The sequence below is a fragment of the Loxodonta africana genome, chromosome 18, assembly GCF_030014295.1.
Source record: "Loxodonta africana isolate mLoxAfr1 chromosome 18, mLoxAfr1.hap2, whole genome shotgun sequence".
In the NCBI taxonomy this organism is placed as follows: Eukaryota; Metazoa; Chordata; class Mammalia; order Proboscidea; family Elephantidae; genus Loxodonta; species Loxodonta africana.
In genome coordinates this window covers 75,153,746-75,179,962 of record NC_087359.1, presented here as the reverse complement: position 1 = coordinate 75,179,962, position 26,217 = coordinate 75,153,746, and the positions used below count along the sequence as shown (strand labels likewise).

Sequence of the window (26,217 nt, the reverse complement as noted above, 5' to 3'; positions counted from 1 at the left end):
TTAGATCAGATACTCTATGGACCTTCTCAGCACTGAGATTCCATGACTAATTTGTATTTATTCTTGCTGCAGTATTTTTGGTCTGGGCAAAATTATGATAAATTTTCTTTTTTTTTAATCTAATCTTTAACTTTTTCCAATTTAGAGGCTAGATTTTATAAATTGGGCAATCATCTGAATAGTTATAATTACTTTTGACATGTAAAAACTCTAAAGTGCAATACTCACATCAAAAATTTTCTTCATCACCTCTGTCTGGATTTTATCAAAAAGGCCAAAGTCCTTTTCTTCTACCATTTTATCCCGATAAACTCGATTTGATTCATGTAGATAGAGCTTTACTAGGTCCTGTGTGGATTTAACACATTCGACTGAGGAGAAGAGTATGCCCTTCAAGGAGAACAGACAAAACATAACATTAATAACAATTCAAAACTACAACAGCTACAATTTATGGAAGTCAGTGATGTGACAGGCACTGGGCTGGATGCTTTGCCTGACAAAGCTCATTTAATCCTCATGATGATCCTATGAGGTCATTTTTTATTACATACATTTTATGTAATGTGGATTTTAAGGTTTAGAAAGAAAGGAAACATGCCAGGTATCACACATACATTAAGGTTTTGTATTCAGGTTCCAGGTATGTTAACCACTATCTATGGAATCTTGACCACTATCTATGTTCCAAATAACCACAAAAAGGAAAGAGCTGGCTTCTCTACTTATTTCAATTCCATTTATGACATTTTAAAAGCTGGTTTCAGTGATAATTGCTTAACAGAAAAGCAAAACTCTGGCAAATGGCTTGGAATGGATATGTGGACCTTTGTAGGTCAGCAATACATTTATTCATCGATAGGAAATTCCACTTTCTATATGCCAGAGTGATTGTCCCAGATATTTGCCATTCTTCTCAAAGTTCTTATCATCTCTGCCTTGTTTCTCTTATCCATTGTCTTAGTCTTTTATTTCACAGAAAAACAGAGGCCACCAAGATCAGAGGTCCTCAACAATTTCAGCAAGACCTCTAAGTTCAAATTCATCTATGTCTGTGTTTTCCTTATCACTTTCCTTCTTGTCTTAGAGGAAAAGGGGTCAATCGACGTTTCCTCATTACCCACGGAATAATGCTCAGATTCATCAACATGGCATAAAGTCTGTACCTAATATAACTCCTAATCTACTTCCTCAGGAACACTCTTACCACCACTTCCTACAACACCTATATTCCAGATATACAAAATTTGAATTATTTTCTAACCCTTCGTGCTTTCTTGCCTCCATGCCTTGGTACATGCTTTCTTCCTTTCTTTCTATGCTCATATTTAAGAATCCAGCTCCAGTGATACCTCTTTGCTGAAGTCTTCCGTGACATTCCCTTTCCCTGTTCAACAGCATTCTCTCTCATGTGCCCCACCTGGCCCTTCATATGTATATCTCTGTTATAGATTTATTATTTTCTAAAGTTATTTTTGCTTCTTCCAGGTCATGGTGTCTCAAAAGTAGGGTAGTTGAGGGACTTCATTTCTGATGAGGTTTTTTGTTTTTTTTTTTTTAATCATTTTATTACTAGCACCTAGCACAGCACCTGACATATAGTAGATTCTCCATGAAAGTTTGTTGAAAGAACGAATAGGCTGATATTAAGTCCTCTGATTACCATAAAATAGCAACAATCTTCACCAAGATTTCTGCTTTTAGGTAGTGGTAGAATAGATGAGTGCACATCAATTCACTGAGATCAACTACAGAAGTTAGAAAAAAAAATAAATTCTAATCTTTTTAAAGGCAATAGAGAGTAATCAAGGAAATGATGACTCATGGGGCTAAGACCTTTGACAGAAAAGAAAATAAGGTGAACCCAGAATTATGCACTATTTTTTCTCTTGAAGCATTTGTCAATTTACAAGCAATGGTCTGAAGGCTTAGAAGCTAAAAAGACAGAGACAAGTAAGAGGTTAAGATGGTCCGTAAAGTTCTCTTATGTCCAAAGAGACATACAGGATTCAGTGACAAGATCTCATATACACACACTGGAGAACAAGAAGAAATGAAAGAGGAGCAGAAGTAATATTTGAAGAAATACTGGCTGCAACTCCCCCAAAATAGAAAAAAAAAAAAAGAGTATAGGAAGTTCTACAGACACTAAGCAGGGTAAAACACCACCTTAAACATCTCAGGCGTCGGAGTGAAATTTTTGAAAACCAAAAACAGAAAGAAAATATTAAAAGCAGGCAGAGGAAAAAAAAAAGGTATCTGTATCCTCAAAGGAGCAACAATAAGACTGAGAAAAATTGTTCAGCAGAAACTAGAAGACAGTCGAATGATGCCCTCAAGGCGCTAAAATAGCTGTCAACCTAGAACTTGACCACCCCAAATCCTTAAAAAAATAAGAAATATATTTTCAGTCAAATATTCTTCACTAGTAGATATGAACTAACAGAAATACTAAAAGGAGTTCTTCAGGTAGAAGAAAAGTGAGTCCACATGAAAGCAGGCAAATGTCAGAGGCATAAAGACCAATGAAAGGGTAAATATGTGGGCAAAGCTAAATGAATGTTGATTGAATAAAACAAAATCATTAGTGTACTGTTGGGTTTAGATATACATTTAATTTAAATAACGACACAAAAGTTGGAGAGGGTAAATAGTTCTAAGACCCTTGCATTGTACAGGGATTGGTAAAAGCGCTAATTTACAACAGATTTAATAAGTCAAGGACGCATTTGGTGCCAGGTGATGAATAGTCAAAAGAGGTATAGCGGACTAAAAACTAGAGAACATCGAAGAATAAACATACACAACCAACTCAATAGAAGGCAAGAAATGAGAGGAAAGGAAACGTAGAATAGGTAGGACATATTGAAAACAAATAATATGAAGTCAATTTAACCCCAAAACATTATTATATAAAATAATAACCTGTTGCAACTATTAACTATAAATGGATTAAACAGGCTATCAAACTAAATTTTTAAGAAACATAATTGCATGCTGCTTATAGGAAATGTATCTTAAATATAAGAATACAGAACAGTTTAGTATAAAAAATGTAAACAGTATATCATGAAAATATTGACTAATATACAGAGTTGACTTTAAAGCAAGAGCCATTTTTAGAGATAAGGAAGTGCATTTAACAATAAAAAAGGGGTCACTGCTGTCAAGTCGATTCTGACTCATAGCGACCCTATAGGAGAGAGTAGAACTGCCCCGTAGAGTTTCCAAGGAGCGCCTGGCGGATTTGAACTGCTGACCTCTTGATTAGTTGCTGTAGCACTTAACCACTACACCACCAGGGTTTCTGTAGGAAGATACAAAAACTCTAAATTTGTGTTCACCTAATAACATAATAAAATGAATAATAACACAAGAAATAAAAAGAGAAACAGATAAGCTGACTAGCACAGTGGGAGATTTTAACACGCCTATTTCAGAAGCTGACAGAACAAGCAGACATAAAAAATCAGTAAGGATATAGAACATTGGAACAACGTGATTTGCAAGTTTGACCTAACTGACACATTGATAACACTGCACCCAACACCTGCTTATACATTTTTTCAAGTGCTTTATGTTTTGAGACGTAAAGAAAACATCAACCTATTTCAAAGGAATAAAATCACATTGAGTGTATTTTCTGACCACAGTGGAATTAAGCTAGGTATCAATAAGAGAAAGGTAACTATAAAATCCCTAAGTTTTTAAATTTTGTTTTAGGTGAAAATGTACTGTGTAACTAAGTTTCCCATTCAAAAATTAATATACAAATTGTTTTGTGACATTGGTTGCAATCCCTGGACTGTGTCAGTGCTCTTCCCCTTTCCCTTTCTGTCCCAGATTCCCTGTGTCCTTTCACCCAGTTTTCCAGTCCCTTCCTGCTTCTAGTCTTTGTTTTGGGGCAGGTGTTGTGTATTTGATCTCATATAGTTGATTGAATGAAGAAGCACGTTCCTCATGTGTGTTATTGTTTGTTTCATAGGCCTGTCTAAACTTTGACTGAAAGGTAGACTTGGGGAGTGGCTTCAGTTCCGAGTTAGCCAGGTGTCCGGGGCCATAATCTCAGGGGTTCCTCCAGGCTCTGTCAGATCAGTAAGTCTAGTCTTCATTTTTGTGCATTTGAATTTTGTTCTACATTTTTTTCCTGCTCTGTCTGGGACCCTCTATTGTGATCCCCATCAGAGCAGTCAGCGTTGGTAGCCGGATACCATCTATTTTTTCTGGGCTCAGGCTGGTGGAGGCTGTGGTTCATGTGGCCCATTAGTCCTTTGGAGTAATATTTTCCTTCTGTCTTTGGTTTTGTTCAGTCTCCATCGCTCCAAACATGATGAAACCAATAGATTTATCTTAGATGGACATTTGCAAGCTTTTACGACCCCAGACACTAAACACCAGAGTGGGATGTAGAACATTTACTTTATGAACTATGTAAAGCCAGTTGGCCTAGATGTCCCCCGAGACCATGGTCTCCAGCCTGCAGCCCCAGTAACTTGGTCCCTCCAGATGGTTGGCTGTGTCTAGGAAGCTTCTGTGACTGCCTTGGTCAAGTTTTGCTGACTTCCCCTATATTGTGTGTTGTCGTGTGGTTTTTCCCTTCACCAAAGTTTTTTTTTTTTTAAAGTTAACACTTGCCTACCATCCAGTTAGTGATTTTTCCTCCCTAACTCTCCCCTTCCTCTTAAGCATCACAGATTCTTTTTTTCTGTGTGTAAACCTTTTCTTGAGTTTTTATGTTAGTGGTCTCATACAATATTTGTCCTTTTGTGACTGACTCATTTCACTCAGGATAATAGGCTCCAGATTCATCCAAGTTGTGAGGTGTTTCATGGATCATCGTTGTTCTTTATCACTGAGTTGTAGTCCATTGTGTGTATGTACCATAAGTTGTTTATCCATTCATCTGTTGATGGGCACTTAGGTTATTTCCATCTTTTTGCTAATGTGGACAATGCTGAAATGAACATGGGTGGGCATATGTCTATTCATGTGATGACTATTATTTCTCTAGGATATATTCCTAGGAGTGGGATTACTGAATCATATGGTATTTCTATTTCTAGCTTTTTAAGGAAGCGCCATATCGTTTTCCAAAATGGTTGTACCATTTTTCATTCCCACCAGCAGTGCATAAGAGTTCTAATCTCCCAGCAGCCTCTCCAACGTGTGTTATTTTCAGGCTTTTTGATTCGTGCCAATAATGCCAGGGTGAAATGGTATCACATTGTGGTTTTGATTTGCATTTCTCTAAGGGTCACTGATCACAAGATTTCCTCATGTGTCTGTTAGCTGCTTAAATGTTTTCTTTGGTGAAGTGTCTGTTCATATCCTTTGCTCATTTTTAATTGGATTATTTGTCTTTTTGTTGTAGAGGTGTTGGATTTTCCTGTAGATTTTAGAGATTAGACCTTGTCGGATTTGTTATAGCCAAAATTTTTCCCCAGTCTGTAGGTTCTCTTTTTATTCTTTTGGTGAAGTTTTTGATGAACATAAGTGCTTAATTTTTAGAAGATCCCAGTTACCTAGCTTATCTTCTGGAGTTTCTGTGTTGTTAGTTATGGTTTGTATCCTGTTAATGCTATGTATTAGGGCCTCTAGCATTGACACTATTTTTTCTTCTATGATCTTTATAGTTTTTGGTTTTATATTTAGGTCTTTGATTCATTTTGAGTTAGTTTTTGTGTACGGTGTGAGGTATGTGTCCTGTTTCAGTTTTTTGCAGATGGACATCCAGTTTTGCCAGCACTGTTTGTTAAAAAGACTGTTTTTCCTATCTGATGGACTTTGGGCCCTTGTTGAAGATCAGGGGACCATAGGTCGATGGATTTACATCTGGGTTCTCAGTTCTGTTCCATTGGTCAATGTGCCTGTCATTGTACCAGTACCAAGCTGTTTTGATTACCGTAGCTGTGTAGTACGTTTTGAGATCAGGTAGTGCAAGTCCTCCTACTTTATTCTTTTTCTTCAACAGTGCTTTACTTATTTGGGGTTTCTTTCCTGTCCATATAAAGATTAGTTTTTTCTTTCTCTTTAAAGAATGCTGTTGATATGTGGATCAGGATTGCACTGTATTTGTAGATTGCTTTGCGTAAAATAGACATATTCACAATGTTAAATCTACCTATCCATGAGTGGGATCCATGAGCATGGTATGTTTTTCCATTTATGTAGAGCTCTTTTGGTTTCTTGCAGTAGTGTTCTGTAGTTTTCTTTGTACAGGTCTTTTATGTCCCTGGTTAGATTTATTCCTAAATATTTTATTTTTTTAGGGGCTATTAAAAATGGTGCTGTTTTCCTTTTTGTTGTTCTCTTTATTGGTGTATAGGAATCCAACTGATTTTGTTATGTTTATCTTATATGTCACTCTGCTGAATCTGTTTATTAGTTCCAGTATTTTTCTCATGGAGTCTTTTGCATTTTCTGCATATAGTATCATACCATCCCCAAATACGGACAGTTTTACTTCTACCTTACCAATTCGGATGCCCTTTATTTCTTGCCTTATTGCTCCAGCTGGAACTTCCAGCACAATGTTAAATAGGAGTGGTGATAAAGAGCATCCTTGACTTGCTCCTGTTCTCAAAGGGTATGTTTTCAGCCTCTCTCCATTAAGAATGATGTTGGTTGTTGGTTTTGTATACAAAAAGAAAACCAAACTCATTGCCATCGAGTTGATTCCGACTCATAGTGACCCTATAGGACAGATTAGAACTGCCCATAGAATTTCCAAGGAGCACCCTGTGGATTCGAACTGCCAACCTTTGGTTAGCAGCCAGAGCTCTTAACCACTATGCTGCCAGGGTTTCCATTGGTTTTGTACAGATGCCCTTTATTATGTTCAGAAATTTCCCTTCTATACCTGTTTTGTTGAAAGTTTTTATCAGGAATGGGTGTTGAACTTTGTTGAATGCCTGTCCTATATCCATTAATATGATCATGTGATTCTTTTATTTATGTGGTGGATTATACTGATTGATTTTCTAATGTTGAACCATCCTTGCATACCTGGTACAAATCCCACTTGGTTGTGGTGTATTATTTTTTTTGATATGATGCTGAATTCTATTGGCTAGAATTTTGTGAATTTTTGCATCTATATATATATGTATTTTTTTATATATTCATGAGAGATATTGGTCTGTAATTTTCTTTTCTCCGGTGTCTTTTCCTGGTTTTGGTATCAGGGTTCTGCTGGTTTCATAGAATGAATTTGGAAGTACCCCTTCCTTTTCTATGTTCTGAAATAATTGGAGTAGTACTGGTGTAAGCTCTTCTCTGAATGTTTGGTAAAATTCTCCAGCGAAGCCATCTTTCTAAGCCAGGGCCTTTTTTGTTGTTATTGTTGGGAGTTTTTTTTTTTTTTTTTTCAATTACCTTTTCAATCTCTTCTCTTGTTATGGGTCTGTTCAGATTTTGGACATCAGTTTGTGTTAGTTTGGTTAGGTAGTGTGTTTCTAGAAAATTGTCTATTTCCTCTAGGTTTTCAAATTTGTTGGAGTATAGTTTTTCATAGTATTCTCTTATGCTTCTTTTTATTTCAGTTGGGTCTGCTGTAATGTCCCCATTTCATTTTTTATTTGGGTTATTTGTGTCCTCTCCTGCTTTTATTTTGTCAGTTTGGCCAATGGTTTGTCATTTTGTTGATCCTGTCAAAGAAGCAACTTTTAGCTCTGTTGGTTCTTTCTCTTATTTTCTATTCTCTATTTCATTTATTTCTGCTCTGATCTTTATTATTTCCTTTCTTCTGGTGGCTGTGGGCTTCTTTTGATGTCCTCCTTCTATTTGTCCAAGTTGTGTAGCTAATGTTTTGATTTTGTCCTTTCTTCTTTTTTGATGTGTGCATCTATTGCTGTAAATTGATCTCTGAGCCCTGCCTTTGCTGTGTCCCAATGGTTTTGGTACGATGTGTTTTCATTCTCATTTGATTCTAGGAATTTTTATTTATTCCATCTTTGATTTCTTCTATTACCCAGTGGCTTTTAAGCAAGGTGTTATTTACTTTCCATGTATTTGATTTTTTTCCTTGCTCTTCCTGTTGTTAAATTCTACTTTGATGATGTTGTGATCAGAAGAGATACTTTGTATTATCTCAGTGTTTTGGATTTTGTTGAGGGTTGCTTTGTGACCTAAGATGTGGTCTATTCTGGAGATGTTCCATGTGCATTGTAAAAGAATGTGTACTTTGCAGCTGTTGGGTGGGGTGTTCTATATATGTCTATGAGGTCCGGTTGGTTGATTGTGTCTCCTAGCTCTTCTGTATCTTTATTGGGAAACCCTGGTGGCGTAGTGCTTAAGTGCTATGGCTGCTGACCAAAGGGTTGGCAGTTTGAATCTGCCAGGTGCTCCCTGGAAACTCTATGGGGCAGTTCTACTCTGTCCTGTAGGGTTGCTATGAGTTGGAATCAACTCGACAGCACTGGGTTTGGTTTTTGGTTTTGGTATCTTTATTGAGTTTCTTTCTAGATGTTCTGTCCTTTACTGAGAGTGGCGTGTTGAATTCTTCTACTATTATTGTGGAACTGTCAATTTCTCTGTTGAGTGCTGTTAGAGCTTGTCGTATGTAAGGGTGCATAGATACTTATTGTGGTTATATCTTCATGATGGATTGTCCCTTTAATCATTATATAATCCTTCTTTTTCTTTTGTGGTAGATTTTGTTTTATATTCTATTTTATCTGAGATTTGTATTGCCACTCCTGCTCTCATTTGGTAGCTGCTTGCTTGATATATTTTTTTTCCTCTTTTGATTTTGAATAAATTTATGCCTTGTTTCTAAGGCATGTCTTTTGTAGACAGCATATTGATGGATCCTGTTTTTTTTAATTCATTCCGTCACTCTCTTTCTCTTTATGGGTGCATTTAGGCCATTTATGTTCAATGTAATTATTGATAGGTGTGAGTTGATTGCTGTCATTTTGCAGTGCTTCTCTTTGTTCCTCTTACTCTCCTGTGATGAATTCCTTTTGTTTGTGGATTTTGTTTTCATTTCTTTTGTTTTTGAACATTTCGTGTTTACTGAGACTTTTTCTTCTTTATTTTGATGAGTGGGTTTGTTAACTTTCTTTGTGGTTACTTTGAAGTTTACCCTTATCTTCCTAAGTTTGAACTAGTCTTTTATTACTTGGTATCGCCTTGACTTCCTTTCCATTAGAAAGTTCTATACCTACACCATTTATTCCCTCTTTTACTGTTTTGATGTTGTTGTCATTTACAGATTAATCTCTCTGGTTCGCTGTTGTAAATATTTTAGTTTTGATTTTTCCTTGAGAATTCATTACCTAGGTTGGCATCTGGTTGATGCAGTCTTGTATCCTAGATTCAGGCTGTTTTCTGATGTTGTTGGTTCTCTAACCAAAGGACTCCCGTTAATAATTGTTGTAAGTTTGGTTTGGTTTTTACATATTCCCTTAATTTCTGTTTACCTGGAAATGTTCTAATTTCACCATCATATTTGAGTTAGAGTTTCGCAGGATATATTATCCTTGATTGGCAATTTTTTTCTTTCGAGGTTTTATATATGTCCTGCCATTGCCTTCTTGCCTACATGCTTTCTGCCGAGTAATCAGAGCTTAGTCTTTTTTTTTTTTTTTTTTAATTTTTATTAAGCTTCAAGTGAACATTTACCATTCCAATCAGTCTGTCACATGTAGGTTTACATACATCTTACTCCCTTCTCCCACTTGCTCTCCCCCTATTGAGTCAGCCCTTACAGTCTCTCGTTTCGTGCCAATTTTACCTTCTTCCATCTCTCTCTATCTTCCCATCCCCCCTCCAGTCAAGAGTTGCCAACACACTCTCCCGTGTCCACCTGATTTAATTAGCTCGCTCTTCATCAGTATCTCTCTCCCCCCCACTGACCAGTCCTTTTCATGCCTGATGATTTGTCTTCGGGGTTGGTTCCTGTCCTGTGCCATCAGAAGTTCTGGGGAGCATTGTCTCTGGGATTCCTCTAGTCGCAATCATACCATTAGGTGTGGTCTTTTAATGAGAATTTGGGGTCTGTATCCCATTGGTCTCCTGCTCCCTCAGGAGTTGTCTCTTGTGCTCCCTGACAGGGCAGACATCGATTGTGGCCGGGCACCAACTTGTTCTTCTGGTCTCAGGATATTGTAGGTCTCTGGTTCAAGTGGCCCTTTCTGTCTCTTGGGTTCTTAGTTGTCGTGTGACCTTGGTGTTCTTCCTTTGCCTTTGCTCCCGGTGGGTTGAGACCAATTAATGTATTTTAGATGGCTGCTTGTTGGCATTTAGGACCCCAGGTGCCACAATTCAAAGTGGGATGCAGAGTGTTTTCATAATAGAATTGTTTTGCCCATTGATTTAGAAGTCCTCTCAAACCAAGTTCCCCAGACCCCAGCCCCTGCTTCGCTATCCTTTGAAGCTTTCATTTTATCTCGGAAACCTCTTTACTTTTAATCCTGTCCAATTAGGCTGACCTTCCTTGTTTTGAGTGTTGTCTTTCCCTTCACCCAAAGCAGTTCCCATCTACAGATTGATCAATAAAAAGCCCTCTCCCTCCCTCCCTCCCTCCCTCCCCCCTTTGTAACCACAAAAGTATGTGTTCTTTTCCGTTTTTTCTATTCCTCAAGATCTTATAATAGTGGTCTTATACAATATTTGTCCTTTTGCAACTGACTCATTTCGCTCAGCATAATGCCTTCCAGATTCCTCCATGTTATGAAATGTTTCAGAGATTCGTCACTGTTCTTTATCGATGCGTAGTATTCCATTGTGTGAATATACCACAATTTATTTACCCATTCGTCCGTTGATGGACATCTTGGTTGCTTCCAGCTTTTTGCTATTGTAAACAGAGCTGCAATAAACATGGGTGTGCATATATCTGTTTGTGTGAAGGGTCTTGTATTTTTAGGGTATATTCCGAGGAGTGGAATTTCTGGTTTGTATGGTAGTTCTATTTCTAACTGTTTAAGATAACGCCAGATGGATTTCCACAGTGGTTGTACCATTTTACAATCCCACCAGCAGTGTATGAGAGTTCCAGTCTCTCCGCAGCCTCTCCAACATTTATTATTTTGTGATTTTTGAATTAATGCCAGTCTAGTTGGTGTCAGATGGAATCTCATCGTAGTTTTAATTTGCATTTCTCTAATGACTAATGATCGAGAGCATTTTCTCATGTATCTGTTGGCTGCCTGAATATCTTCTTTAGTGAAATGTGTGTTCATATCCTTTGCCCACTTCTTGATTGGGTTGTTTGTCTTTTTGTGGTTGAGTTTTGATAGAATCATGTAGATTTTAGAGATCAGGCGCTGGTCTGAGATGTCATAGCTGAATATTCTTTCCCAGTCTGTAGGTGGTCTTTTTACTCTTTTGGTGAAGTCTTTAGATGAGCATAGGTGTTTGATTTTTAGGAGCTCCCAGTTATCGGGTTTCTCTTCATCATTTTTGGTAATGTTTTGTATTCTGTTTATGCCCTGTATTAGGGCTCCTAGGGTAGATCCTATTTTTTCTTCCAAGATTTTTATCGTTTTAGTCTTTATGTTTAGGTCTTTGATCCACTTGGAGTTAGTTTTTGTGCATGGTGTGAGGTATGGGTCCTGTTTCATTCTTTTGCAAATGGATATCCAGGTATGCCAGCACCATTTGTTAAAAAGACTATTATTTCCCCAATTGACTGACACTGGTCCTTTGTCAAATATCAGCTGCTCATACGTGGATGGATTTATATCTGGATTCTCAATTCTGTTCCATTGGTCTATGTGCCTGTTGTTGTACCAGTACCAGGCTGTTTTGACTACTGTAGCTATATAATAGGTTCTGAAATCAGGTAGGGTGAGGCCTCCCACTTTCTTCTTGTTTTTCAGTAATGTTTTGCTTATCCGGGGATTCTTTCCTTTCCATATGAAGTTAGTGATTTGTTTCTCTATTCCCTTAAAGTATGACATTGGTATTTGGATTGGAAGTGCGTTGTATGTATAAATGGCTTTTGGTAGAACAGACATTTTTACTATGTTGAGTCTTCCTATCCATGAGCAGGGTATGTTTTTCCATTTAAGCGTGTCCTTTTGAATTTCTTGTAGCAGAGTTTTATAGTTTTCTTTGTATAGGTCTTTTACTTCCTTGGTAAGATTTATTCCTAAGTATTTTATCTTCTTGGGGGCTACTGTGAATGGTATTGATTTGGTTATTTCCTCTTCGGTGTTCTTTTTGTTGATGTAGAGGAATCCAAGTGATTTTTGTATGTTTATTTTATATCCTGAGACTCTTCCAAACTCTTCTATTAGTTTCAGTAGTTTTCTGGAGGATTTCTTAGGGTTTTCCATGTATACGATCATGTCATCTGCAAATAGTGATAGCTTTACTTCCTCCTTACCAATCTGAATACCCTTTATTTCTTTGTCTAGCCTAATTGCCCTGGCTAGGACTTCAAGTACGATGTTGAATAAGAGCGGTGATAAAGGGCATCCTTGTCTGGTTCCCGTTCTCAAGGGAAATGCTTTCAGGTTCTCTCCATTTAGAGTGATATTGGCCGTTGGCTTTGCATATATGCCCTTTATTATGTTGAGGAATTTTCCTTCAATTCCTATTTTGGTGAGAGTTTTTATCATAAATGGGTGTTGGACTTTGTCAAATGCCTTTTCTGCATCAATTGATAAGATCATGTGGTTTTTGTCTTTTGTTTTATTTATGTGATGGATTACATTAATGGTTTTTCTGATATTAAACCAGCCTTGCATACCTGGTATAAATCCCACTTGATCAGGGTGAATTATTTTTTTGATGTGTTGTTGGATTCTATTGGCTGGAATTTTATTAAGGATTTTTGCATCTATGTTCATGAGGGATATAGGTCTAAAATTTTCTTTTTTTGTAATGTCTTTACCTGGTTTTGGTATCAGGGAGATGGTGGCTTCATAGAATGAGTTGGGTAGTATTCCGTCTTTTTCTATACTTTGAAATACCTTCAATAGTAATGGTGTTAAGTCTTCTCTGAAGGTTTGGTAGAACTCTGCAGTGAAGCCATCTGGGCCAGGACTTTTTTTTGTTGGGAGTTTTTTGATTACCATTTCAATCTCTTTTTTTGTTATGGGTCTATTTAGTTGTTCTACTTCTGTATGTGTTAGTTTAGGTAAGTAGTGTTGTTCCAAGAATTTATCCATTTCTTCTAGGTTTTCAAATTTGTTAGAGTACAATTTTATGTAGTAATCTGATATGATTCTTTTGATTTCATTTGGTTCTGTTGTGATGTGGTCCTTCTCGTTTCTTATTCGGGTTATTTGTTTCCTTTCCTGTTTTTCTTTAGTCAGTCTAGCCAATGGTTTATCAATTTTGTTAATTTTTTCAAAGAACCAGCTTTTGGCTTTGTTAATTCTTTCAATTGTTTTTCTGTTCTCTAATTCATTTAGTTCAGCTCTAATTTTTATTATTTGTTTTCTTCGGGTGCCTGATGGATTCTTTTGTTGCTCACTTTCTATTTGCTCAAGTTGTCGGGACAGTTCTCTGATTTTGTCTCTTTCTTCTTTTTGTATGTGTGCATTTATCGATATAAATTGGCCTCTGAGCACTGCTTTTGCTGTGTCCCAGAGGTTTTGATAGGAAGTATTTTCATTCTCGTTGTTTTCTAAGAATTTCCTTATTCCCTCCTTGATGTCTTCTATAACCCAGTCTTTTTTCAGGAGGGTATTGTTCATTTTCCAAGTATTTGATTTCTTTTCCCTAGTTTTTCTGTTATTGATTTCTAGCTTCATTGCCTTGTGGTCTGAGAAGATGCTTTGTAATATTTCGATGTTTTGGATTCTGCAAAGATTTGTTTTATGCCCTAATATGTGGTCTATTCTAGAGAATGTTCCATGTGCGCTAGAAAAAAAAGTATATTTTGCAGCAGTTGGGTGGAGAGTTCTGTATAAGTCAATGAGGTCAAGTTGGTTGATTGTTGTAAGTAGGTCTTCCGTGTCTCTGTTGAGCTTCTTACTGGATGTCCTGTCCTTCTCCGAAAGTGGTGTGTTGAAGTCTCCTACTATATATGTGGAGGTGTCTATCTCACTTTTCAATTCTGTTAAAATTTGATTTATGTATCTTGCAGCCCTGTCATTAGGTGCGTAAATATTTAATATGGTTATGTCTTCCTGATCAATTGTCCCTTTTATCATTAAATAGTGTCCTTCTTTATCCTTTGTGGCGGATTTAAGTCTAAAGTCTATTTTGTCAGAAATTAATATTGCTACTCCTCTTCTTTTTTGCTTATTGTTTGCTTGATATACTTTTTTCCATCCTTTGAGTTTTAGTTTGTTTGTGTCTCTAAGTCTAAGGTGTGTCTCTTGTAGGCAGCATATAGATGGATCGTGTTTTTTTATCCAGTCCGTGACTCTCTGTCTCTTTATTGGTGCATTTAGTCCATTTACATTCAGCGTAATTATAGATAAGTAAGTTTTTAGTGCTGTCATTTTGATGCCTTTTTATGTGTGTTGTTGGCCATTTCATTTTTCCACATGCTTTTTTGTGCTGAGACGTTTTTCTTAGTAGCTTGTGAGATCCTCATTTTCATAATGTTTAACTTTGTGTTTATTGAGTCGTTACGTTTTTCTTGGCTTTTTTCTTGAGTTATGAAATTGATATTCCTTTTTGTGGTTACCTTTTTATTTACCCCTATTTTTCTAAGTAAAACCCTAACTTGTATCCTTCTATTTCGCCTTGTATCACTCTCCATCTGGCAGTTCAATGCCTCCTATATTTAGTCCCTCTTTTTGATTATTTTGATCGTTTAGCTATTGATTTCCATGATTTCCTGTTGTGTGTATTATTTTGTTTATTTATTTATTTTTTAGAATTAGTCTTAATTTGTTTGTTTTTGTGCTTTCTCTGTTTGAGTTGCGTTGATATCAGGACGTTCTGTTTTGTGACCTTGTATTGTGCTGGTACCTGATATTATTGGTCATCAGGCCAAACAATCTCCTTTAGCATTTCTTGCAGTCTTGGTTTAGTTTTTGCAAATTCTCTAAACTTGTGTTTATCTGTAAATATCTTAATTTCTCCTTCATATTTCAGAGAGAGTTTTGCTGGATATATGATCCTTGGTTGGCAGTTTTTCTCGTTTAGTGCTCTGTATATGTCGTCCCATTCCCTTCTTGCCTGCATAGTTTCTGCTGAGTAGTCTGAACTTATTCTTATTGATTCTCCCTTGAAGGAAACCTTTCTTTTCTCCCTGGCTGCTTTTAAAATTTTCTGTTTGTCTTTGGTTTTGGCAAGTTTGATGATGATATGTCTTGGTGTTTTTCTTTTTGGATCAATCTTAAATGGGGTTCGATGAGCATCTTGGATAGATATCCTTTCTTCTTTCATGATGTCAGGGAAGTTTTGTGTCAGGAGTTCTTCAACTATTTTCTCTGTGTTTTCTGTCCCCCCTCCCTGTTCTGGGACTCCAATCACTCGCAAGTTATCCTTCTTGATAGAGTCCCACATGATTCTTAGGGTTTCTTCATTTTTTCTAATTCTTTTATCTGATTTTTTTCCAGCTATGTTGGTGTTGTTTCCCTGGTCCTCCAGAAGTCCCAGTCTACATTCTAATTGCTCGAGTCTGCTCCTCTGACTTTCTATTGCATTGTCAAATTCTGTAATTTTATTGTTAATCTTTTGGATTTCCACATGCTGTCTCTCTATGGATTCTTGCAACTTGTTAATTTTTCCACTATGTTCTTGAATAATCTTTTTGAGTTCTTCAACAGTTTTATCAGTGTGTTCCTTGGCTTTTTCTGCATTTATCCTAATTTCATTCGTGATATCTTTAAGCATTTTGTAAATTAGTTTTTTATATTCTGTATCTGATAATTCCAGGATTGTATCGTCATTTGGGAAAGATTTTGATTCTTTTGTTTGGGGGGTTGGAGAAGCTGTCATGGTCTGTTTCTTTATGTGGTTTGATATGGACTGCTGTCTCCGAGCCATCACTGGGAAACTAGATTTTCCAAGTAGTCAGCTAAAAAAAAATGCAGTCAGATCCCTATCTGAATTCTCTCTCTGGCTCCGGGTATTCGGATGTTAATGGGGTCGCCTGGGGAGGGTGGGGGAGGGATCTGAGAGCTAGGAGTGTAGCACCACAGAATATAGAGCTGAACACCACGTTCACGCTCCGCCCCCGTTTGCCAAAATCCGGGCTGGACGGGTCCCTGGCTAGGACACTGCTTTCCTTGCTCGGAAACCAGTCCCTTCCTCCTGGGGACTTCCTCCGGTGCGCGGCACCGCTCGTGGGCACTGGGTGGGCGTTTCCCGCACGAACGGGTGGGCCCGCCCCCAGGGTCTATTCAGGCGATTATAATTAGATCCCGCGGTCACGCCCCGCCTGTGCGCGCGCCCAAATCCCAGCGGGATGACTTCCGGGTTGAGACGCTGCTTTCCCTGTTCGGGAACCAGTCACTTCCTCCCCGGGACTTCTCCTTCCGGAGCGCCACACCTCTCGCGCGAACTGGGTTGGCGTCACCTGCACGGCCAGGTGGGCCCGCCCCCTGGGTCAATTCAGGGCAATAAAAATGGACTCCGTGCTCACGCCCCGCTCGTGCGCGCGCCCAAGCCCCAGCAGGGCGGCACTCTGTCTGGGATGCTACTTTCTGCGCTTTGGGACCAATCAGTTCCTCCGCATGGCCAGGTGGGCCTGCCCCCTGGGTCAATTCAGAGCAATAAAAATGGACTCCGCGCTCACGGCCCGCTCGTGCGCGCGCCCAAGCCCCAGCAGGGCGGCACTTTGTCTGGGATGCTACTTTCTGCGCTTTGGGACCAATCAGTTCCTCCCGGGGACTTCTCCTTCCAGTGTGCCGCACCTCTCGCGCAAACTGGGAGGGCGTCACTCGCACGACCAGGTGTTCCCGCCCTCTGGGTCAATTCAGGGTAATAAAAATGGACCCCGCGCTCATGCCCCGCCCGCGCGCGCGCGCGTGCCCAGATCGCAGCGGAATGGCTCCCCGTCTGGGATGCTGCTTTCCCTGTTTTGAGACCAGACACCTCCGGGGATTTCTCCCTCTGGTGTGCCGTGCCACACGCGCGGACTGGGTGCGCGTCCTCCCGCACGAACGCGTGGGCCCCGCCCTGGGGTCACTCCAGGGAAACACAGCTGACCCCCCCCCCCGCGCGCGCCCCGTCGGCTTCTCGCCTAACTCCCGGCGGACAGCAGGGCACCCCAACTGGGACGCTGTTCTCCCCCCTCTCAGATCAGTCACTGCCTCCCGGGTGTTTCTCCCTCCGGCTGCTCCCCTACGCCGCCCGCGCCAACCTGCTAGGCTTCCTCCCGGGATGGGTTCGGGGGGGAAGGGGTGGGCCCCCTTTCTGTGCCGTCTGCCCCCCTGGGCTCTGCCCCAGATCGAGCTCCGAAGGTCACCTGCCTGGTGCGCTGGCTCCTAGTTCTGAAAACAGTCGCTGTCTGCCCGTATTTGTTCGTCCTCCGTCTCTAAGTCTGTGTTTGTTGTTCAGAGTTCATAGATTGTTATGTATGTGATCGATTCCCTTGTTTTTCCGAGTCTTTGTTGCAAGAGGGATCCGCGGGAGCGTCCACCTAGTCCGCCATCTTGGCCCCCCTCTCAGAGCTTAGTCTTATTGTTTCCCCTTTGTATGTGGCTTTTCTTTTTTCTCGATCTGCTCTTAGGATTCTTTCTTCGCTTTTCGTTTTAGTGAGTGTGATTATAATATGCCTTGGTGATTTTCTTTTGGGGTCTATCCTATATGGGGTTTGTTGAGCTTCTTGGATGGTCATCTTTTCATCTTTCATGATATTAGGGAAGTTTTTCTGTCAGCAATTCTTCAATGATCCTCTGTGTTTTCCCTTTTTTCCCCATTTTGGAACTCCAATTACTCGCAAATTTGTGCTTTTGATTGTATCCCACATCATTCTCAGGATTTCTTCATTTTTTTTTTTTTTTTTTGTTGTTTTCTCTGATCTTTCCTCAAAATAGTATCCAAGTATTTGTCTTCAATTTTGCTGACCCTGTCTTCCATTGTTTCAAACCTGCTCCTCAAACTTTCCATGATACTGTTCATCTTTGAAATCTTGGTGCTTATCTTTTGGATTTCTAATTGCTGTTTTTACATGATTTCTAGTTGTGAATTTATTTTGATGTTTTGTTCCTGTATTATTTTCCTGAATTTTTCCTTGTTTTTTCTGTCTTTTCCATGATTTTATCTGTCTTTTCCTCATGTTTGTCTGTTCTTCCTTCCAGTCTTGGATTTCCCTGAATATTAGAGATTTGAACTCCCTGTCAGGTAGTTCCAGTGCCGTTTCTTCTACTGGAAGTCATCTGGTGTTTTATTTTGGACGTGTACTGGAACAAGCCTTGTCCTTTTTTTTTTTTTTAAATATGTTTTGATATTGTCTGCTGTCTTCAGAACATTAATTATTTTCTTCATCAATTTATTGTAGATTGGTTTGTGTCATGCTACTCTTTTGTTTTATTTGGTTAGATCTGAGCAGGTGGACTGAGCGATCTTTGTTGTTTGCTTGTCTGTGGGCACAATAATCCTCACTACCTTGTCCAGTGGAAACCCTGATGGCATAGTGGTTAAGAGCTACGGCTACTAGCTAAAAACATTGGCTGTTCAAATCCAACAGGTGCTCCTTGGAAACCGTATGGAGAAGTTCTACTCTGTCTTATAGGGTTTCTATGAGTCAGAATAGACTTTACAGCAATATTTTTTTTTCCAATGGGCAGGGCCAGTTGCTCAGCTACGGTGCAGCAAGCAAGTCCACCAGAGGGAGAGCAGCCTTGATGGGCTGTTTGTGGCATGTACTGTGGCCAATAGGGTGGTTCTGGACAGGTTATGGTAGACTACTGCTGTGCTGCTTGGGGGCACAATGCTCAGCACATGGTCCAAATAGCAGGAGGAAGGGGGGAGGATGTGATGTGTGGAGCTAAGTGGGTGTGGAAAAGAAGAAAAAAGAGAGAAACAGGAGCCAAAAAAAAAAAAAAACCTGAGGGAGCCTGCTGTTGGAGTGGCACAGACTTGGGGAAGCAATGTGCCTGTGACTTTCTAGCCAGCTGGTGAGGCACAGCCCATCAAGAAGGGACAGATATAGCACACACAGCTAGGTGGGTGGGAGAAATGAAAGGGAGGAAGGGAGAGAAAGATTACAAAGTAGATTTTAAAAAAAGAGAGAGAAAGGCACATGTGGCCAGGTGGCCAGGAATGGAAGGAATGTAGAGAGAGACAAGAAACTGGGGTGGGGGGAGATGTGAGGTGGTTGGCAGGAAGGAAAGGAAGGAAGAGAGAGACAATAAACCAGGGGAAAAAAAGAAGAAAGAAAAAAAAATGCCCCAAGGGAGTCCACTGGAAGCAGGTCCCTAGCCAAGCGGCATTGCGCAGCACATAAAGAAGGAGCAGAGATGGCACATGGTGCCAGGTGATCAGGAGAAATGTAAGGAAGGAAGGTAGAGAGAGACAAGATACCACGAAAAAAAAAAAAAGAAGAAAGGAAAAAATGCCCCCAAGGGAGCCCACTGGAAATGGGTCCCAAGTTGAGCAGTGCTGCACAGCCCATCTTGAAAAAGCACAGATGGCACACAGTGCCAGGCATTCAGGAGACAGGAAAAGAAGGAAGGTAGAGAGAGACGAGAAACCAAGAAATGAAGGAAAAAAAAAAAAAGAAGAAGAAGAAAAATGCCTCCATGGAGCCCACTGGCATGGCAGTGCAGACCGGGGGAAGCGGTTCCCCAGCTGAGCAGTGCTTCACAGTGTGTCAAGAAGTAGCAGAGATGGCACACAGAGCCAGGTGTTCAAGAGAAAGTAAAGGAAGGAGATGAGAGAGAGAGAAGAAACCAAAAGAAGCTGGAAAAAAACAACAGCAACAAAAAAATGGCACTAAAGGAGCCGACAGGTGTGGGGCAGGAGAATCCAAGCAGCCAGTGTCTCCCCAGCAGAGCAACCATGGCCTGCCAGAAAGTGGAGGAGGCCGAACAGGGGGAAGAAGGGTGGCAGGTGGAAAGTGTGTTTCACTGGTTACCTGGTGCTGGGAGCTCTGTGAAGCTGTCTTCCTGTACTCCCTGTCCACCGTTCTCTGTGGCTGAGGAGTCCAAGATGACAAATCTGTGCTGCTTTGGGTTGTAGGGGATCTCCACTCTGTATTTCTCCTCGCTCTTTGTTATCTGTCAGTTTCTTATCCTATTTAGTGCTTGGCTGAGTTCTTTATCTCTTTATTTGATGCTTAGAGTTCCAGGATTGATGTTTGTTTTGCTTAATTTTTTGGGTCTTTGCTGTGGAGGATGACATGGTGCTTCTGTCTATAGAGCCACGTTGGCTCCACCTCCAATCATTGTTCTTTATTGTTGCAAAGTATTCCATTGTGTGTATGTGCCATAATTTATTCATCCACTGATGGGCACTTAGGTTGTTTCTCATTTTTTGCTACTGTGCGTAATGCTGCAACGAACATGGGCATGTCTATTCCTGTGATGGCACCTATTTCTCTAGGATATATTCTTAGGAGTGGGATTGCTGGATCATATGTTATTTCTATTTCTAGCTTTAAGGAGGTGCTATATCGTTTTCCATAGTGGTTGTACCATTTTACATCCCCCCCAGCAATGCATAAGAGTTCCAATATCCCTGCAACCTCTCCAACATTTGTTATTTTCTTTTTTTTAAGTTAGTACCAGTAATGTCAGGGTGAGATAGTATCTCATTGTAGTTTTGATCTGCATTTAAGGACTTGAAGCACTTACTAATGAAGATCAAAGACCACAGCCTTCAGTATGGATTACACCTCAACATAAAGAAAACAAAAATCCTCACAACAGGAGCAATGAGCAACATCATGATAAACAGAGAAAAGATTGAAGTTGTCAAGGATTTCATTTTACTTGGATCCACAGTCAACAGCCATGGAAGCAGCAGTCAAGAAATCAAAAGACGCATTGCATTGGGCAAATCTGCTGCAAAGGACTGCTTTGAATTGTTGAAGAGCAAAGATGTCACCTTGAAGACTAAGGTATGCCTGACCCAAGCCATGGTATTTTCAATCGCATCATATGCATGTGAAAGCTGGATAATAAATAAGGAAGACCGAAGAAGAATTGACGCCTTTGAATTGTGATGTTGGTGAAGAATATTGAATATACCATGGACTGCCAAAAGAACGAACAAATCCTCCTTGGAAGAAGTACAGCCAGAACGCTCTTTAGAGGCAAGGATGGTGAGACTGCATCTTACATACTTTGGACATGTTGTCAGGAGGAATCAGTCCCTGGAGAAGAACATGGTCCTTGGCAAAGTACAGGGTCAGTGGAAAAGAGGAAGACCCTCAATGAGGTGGATTGACACAGTGGCTGCAAGAATGAGCTCAAGCATAGCAACGATTGTAAGGATGGCTCAGGACTGGGCAGTGTTTCATTTTGTTGTGCATAGGGTCGCTATCGGTCAGAACAGACTCGACAGCACCTAACAACAACAACAGTGGCTAGTGATCGTGAGCCTTTCCTCATGTCTGTTAGCTGCCTGAATGTCTTCTTTGGCTAAGTGTCTGTTTATAACCTTTGTCCATTTTTTAATTGGGCTATTTTTCTTTTTGTTGTTGAGGTGTTGAAGTATATTTTAGACATTAGACCCTTGTGTGATAGGTCATAATCCAAATTTTTTTCCCCATTCTGTAGGTTCTTTTTATACTCTTTTGATGAGCATGTTTATTTTTAGGAGCTCTAAGTTATCTATTTGATCTTCTCATGTTCCTGCATTGTTAGTTACGGTTTATACAGTATTTTTGCCATGTATTAGGGCCCATAGCATTGTCCCTATTTTTTCTTCCATGATCTTTATAATTTTTGGTTTTATATTTAGGTATTTATATTTACATTTAGATATTTGATCTATTTTGAGTTAATTTTTGTGTATAGTGTGAGGTATGGGTGCTGTTTCTTTTTTTTTTTTTTACAGAGGGATAGCCAGTTTTGCCAGAATCATTTGTTGAAAACATTGTCTTTTTCCCATTTAATAGACTTTGATTCTATGTCAAAGATCAGTGGACCACAGCCGGATGGATTCACAGCTGGTTTCTTGATGCTGTTCCATTGGTCTGTATGTCTGCCACTTATGAGTACCAGGCTGTTTTGACTACCATGCCTGTACTGTAGATTCTAAGATCAAGTAGTGTGAAGCCTCCTAGTTTGTTCTTTTTCTTCAATAATGCTTTCCTTATCTGGGACCTCTTTGCTTTCCATATAAAGTTGGTGATTAGTTTTTCCATTTTGTGAAAGAATGCTGTGGGTATTTGGATCAGGATGGCATTGTAAATGTAGATCACTTTGGGTAGAACTGACATTTTCACCAAGTTGAGTCTTCCTATCCATGAACATAGTATGTTTTTCCCCTTATGTAGGTCTTGTGTCTTTGGTTGTCTTCATTCTCCTTTGCTCCAGACAGGATGGGGCCAACAGATGTATCTTACATCCTTTGATTTTTTTAATATATTTATGTCTTTGTGTCTAAGATTTATCTCTTGTGGACAGTATATTGATGGGTCATGTTTTTTAATCCATTCTGCCACTCTCTGCCCCTTTATGATTGCATTTAAGCATTTAAGCCATTTATATTCAGTTTGATTATTGATAGGTAGGAGTTTATTGCTGTCATATTGGTGTATTTTTTGTGGTGGTGACGTTTTCTTTGTTTCTCTTACTTTCCTTGCTGAGTTCCTTTTGTTTGTGGAGTTTCTTTTGTTATAGATTTTATGTTTACTGAGTCTTTATGTTTTTCTTCTTTTTACTTTGATGAGTAAGTTGGTAACTATCTTTGTGGTTACCTTGAAACTTACCCTTATCTTCCTAAGGTTGAACCAGTCTTTTATTACTTGATATCACCTCTCCATTTGAAAGCTGCTTATCTATACCATTTACTCTCCCTTTTATTGTTTTGAAGTTGTCATCATTTACAGATTGGCATTTCTGTTTCCGTTTTAAGTCTTTTGATGTTGTTTTATTACTGAGAGTTCTTTACCTAGGTTAGTATCTGGTTGAAGCTGTCCTGTGTCCTAGGCTCTGGTTGTTGTTTGATGTTGTTGGTTCTTTAACCGAAGAACTCCCTTTAATATTTCAACATTGTGCCACATTAGTTGTCAGGGAACCTCCACTCTGTATCTCTCCTCTTTCTCTGTTTTCTGTCAGTTTCTTCTTCCCTTCAGTGTTTGGTCTAGTTCTGTATCCCATAATTTTTGCTCAGGTTTCCAGGATTCATGTTTGCATCTGTTCTGCTTAGTTTTTTGGGTCTTTGCTGCAGAGTGACAGCATGGTACGTCAGTCAAGGATGCTATGTTGGCTCTGCCTCAAATCTCTAAATGTTTAAAAGTAAAGCAATACATTTCTAAATATTCCATGGTTCAAAGAAGAAATCATAGTGGAAATTAAGAAACTTTTTGAACAGAAAGATAATAAAAATAGAATATATCAAATCTTGTTTGACGCAGCTAATGGTATAGTTAGAGGTGAATTTATAGCCTTAAAATGAATGAATTAGAAGAGAAGAAAAGATGACAATTAATCATCAAAGTAAACATTCAAGAAGTTAGAAAAAGAAGAGCAAATTAGTCCCACACTTAAAGTAAGTAGGAAGATAGAGATTATAAAGATAGAAGGAAATACTATGCTGTAAAAGCAGATATCAAACAAGTGATGATGATGAGCAAAGTCAAATGCATAATATTAGCATAATTTTCAGGTTCTTTGAAAAGATTAACATGATCGATAACTTCCTATCAAAACTAATAGAAGAAAAAAAGGAAAAGGCACATACAATAATATCTAGAATAAAAAAGAGCATATAATGCCAGCTACAGCCAATATTAAAAAGATAATAAGAGTGTGGTATAAACAACTTTATGCCAATAAATTATAAATTTTTGATGACATGGACATCTTACCACAACTGATACATGAAGAAACTGAAAATTTGAAGAGTTTTATATATATTAAAGAAATTTAATTCATAATTTAAAGCTTTCTACAAAGAAAACTCCAGATGACCAGTGGGACGTATAGCACCCATCTACATTTTTCACCTCTTGTGTCCAGAGGGACATATATGTCCCACATAATATTTTGAGATCTGGTGTGGTCATTCTCCACTTTCAATTAACACCGATTTTTGCATAATGACCTGGCCTTTGGAACTTAATTATTTCAATAAGTGAGGAGTGGGTATATACCAAAAAAAAAAAGGCAAATGAATCTCAGCAAAATATACAAGGACAACATGTCACAACCAAGTTTGGTTGACTCCAGTATGCAAGGTTGGTCTAATTTTCAAAAATAATTAATATAATTTATCACATTGCCAAAATAAAGAAGAAAAAATGATAGAATTATTTCAACCAATGCAGAAGAACCCTTTGTTAAATTTCAACACACATTCATGATTAAAACTTTTAGGAAATTATAAACTGAAGGCAATTTATTAAGCTAGGAAATAGCATCTACAAAAATCTACAGTAAGCATCATATTGAATGACAAACTATTAAAAGCTTCCCCCCCTAAAATTAGGAATACAACAAGGATACTATTCTCAGCACTTTTCTTTAACATTGTACCAGCAGTTGTGTTGTTGTTGTTAGGTGCCGTCGTGTCGGTTCCGATTCATAGCGGCTCTATGCACAACAGAATGAAACACAGCCCGATCCTGAGTCATCCTTATAATCATTGTTATGCTTGAGCTCATTGTTGCAGTCACTGTGTCAATCCACCTCATTGAGGGTCTTCCTCTTTTCCGCTGACCCTGTACTCTGCCAAACATGATGTCCTTCTCCAGGGACTGATCCCTTCTGACAACATGTCCAAAGTATGTAAGACGCAGTCTCGCCATCCTTGCTTCTAAGGAGCATTCTGGTTGTACTTCTTCCAAGACAGATTTGTTCGTTCTTTTGGCAGTCCGTGGTATATTCAATATCCTTCACCAACGCCACAATTCAAAGGCGTCAATTTTCTTCGGTCTTCCTTATTCATTGTCCAGCTTTCACATGCATATGATGTGATTGAAAATACCATGGCCTGGGTCAGGTGCACCTTAGTCTTCAGGGTGACGTCTTTGCTCTTCAACACTTTGAAGAGGTCCTTTGCAGCAGATTTGCCCAATGCAATGTGTCTTTTGATTTCTTGACTGCTGCTTCCATGGCTGTTGACTGTGGATCCAAGTAAAATGAAATCCTTGACAACTTCAATCTTTTCTCTGTTTATCATGATGTTGCTCATTGCTCCTGTTGTGAGGATTTTTGTTTTCTTTATGTTGAGGTGTAATCCATACTGAAGGTTGTAGTCTTTGATCTTCATCAATAAGTGCTTTAAGTCCTCTTCACTTTCAGCAAGCAGGTTGTGTCAGCTGTATATAGTCTGGCTTCTTGGATTATTTGCTTAGGACACAAACTGAATAAATTTGGTGAAAGGATGCAACCTTGAAGCACACCTTTCCTTATTTTAAACTATGCAGTATCCCCTTGTTTTGTTCAAATGACTGCCTCTTGGTTTATGTACAGATTCCACGTGAGCACAGTTAAGGGTTCTGGAATTCCCATTCTTTACAATGTTAATAATTTGTTAAGATCCACAAAGTCAAACGCCTTTGCATAGTCAATAAAACACTTAAACATCTTTCTGGTAATCTCTGCTTTCAGCCAAATCCATCTGACATCAGCAGTGATATCCTTTGTTCCATGTCCTCTTCTGTAAGCAACTTGAGTTTCTGGCAGTTCCCTGTCGATGTACTACTGCAACTGTTTTTGAATTATCTTCAGCAAATTTTACCTGAATGTGGTATTAATGATATTGTTCAATAATTTCCACTTTCTGTTGGATCACCTTTCTTTGGAATAGGCATAAATATGGAACTCTTCCAGTCAGTTGGCCAGGTAGCTGTCTTCTAAATTTCTTGTCATAGTGATTTAGGTTTAGGATCCATACTACACTGGCATAACCTCAACCGAGATTGATTGATTACATTATATTGTGGAAGGGGATTACCTTATGCTACATTAGATATGAAGTAATTATATCAGGTTAGATTGCATTATGGAAAGTAATCTGCTCTACCCAAGGCCAACTGATCTGATCACACGCAACTTCTCCATCAGTAACTAGTAATTAGACCAGTGTTTAGCTAAACAACTGGGAACCAATGCCTAGCCAAGTTGACACATAATATTAACTATCACAAGCACCAGCCAGGTGCTTCTGTTTTCTAAGGTTTCATATTTTACAGTGACATTTATAAACTCCATTATAGCCACCCACTCAAGCTGACTGGCA

The 26,217-nt window shown here is 39.1% G+C and overlaps 1 protein-coding gene across 1 annotated transcript in view; it reads right to left on the bottom strand.

Annotated features, from left to right (window-relative positions):
- The window catches only part of DNAH9 (dynein axonemal heavy chain 9), a 486,803-nt gene that overhangs the window by 211,835 nt on the left and 248,751 nt on the right, over positions 1–26,217 (bottom strand). The window contains exon 42 of the mRNA XM_064271783.1: positions 229–390. Within this exon, the coding sequence (XP_064127853.1) occupies positions 229–390 (162 nt within the window). The remainder of the gene's footprint in view (positions 1–228; positions 391–26,217) is intronic.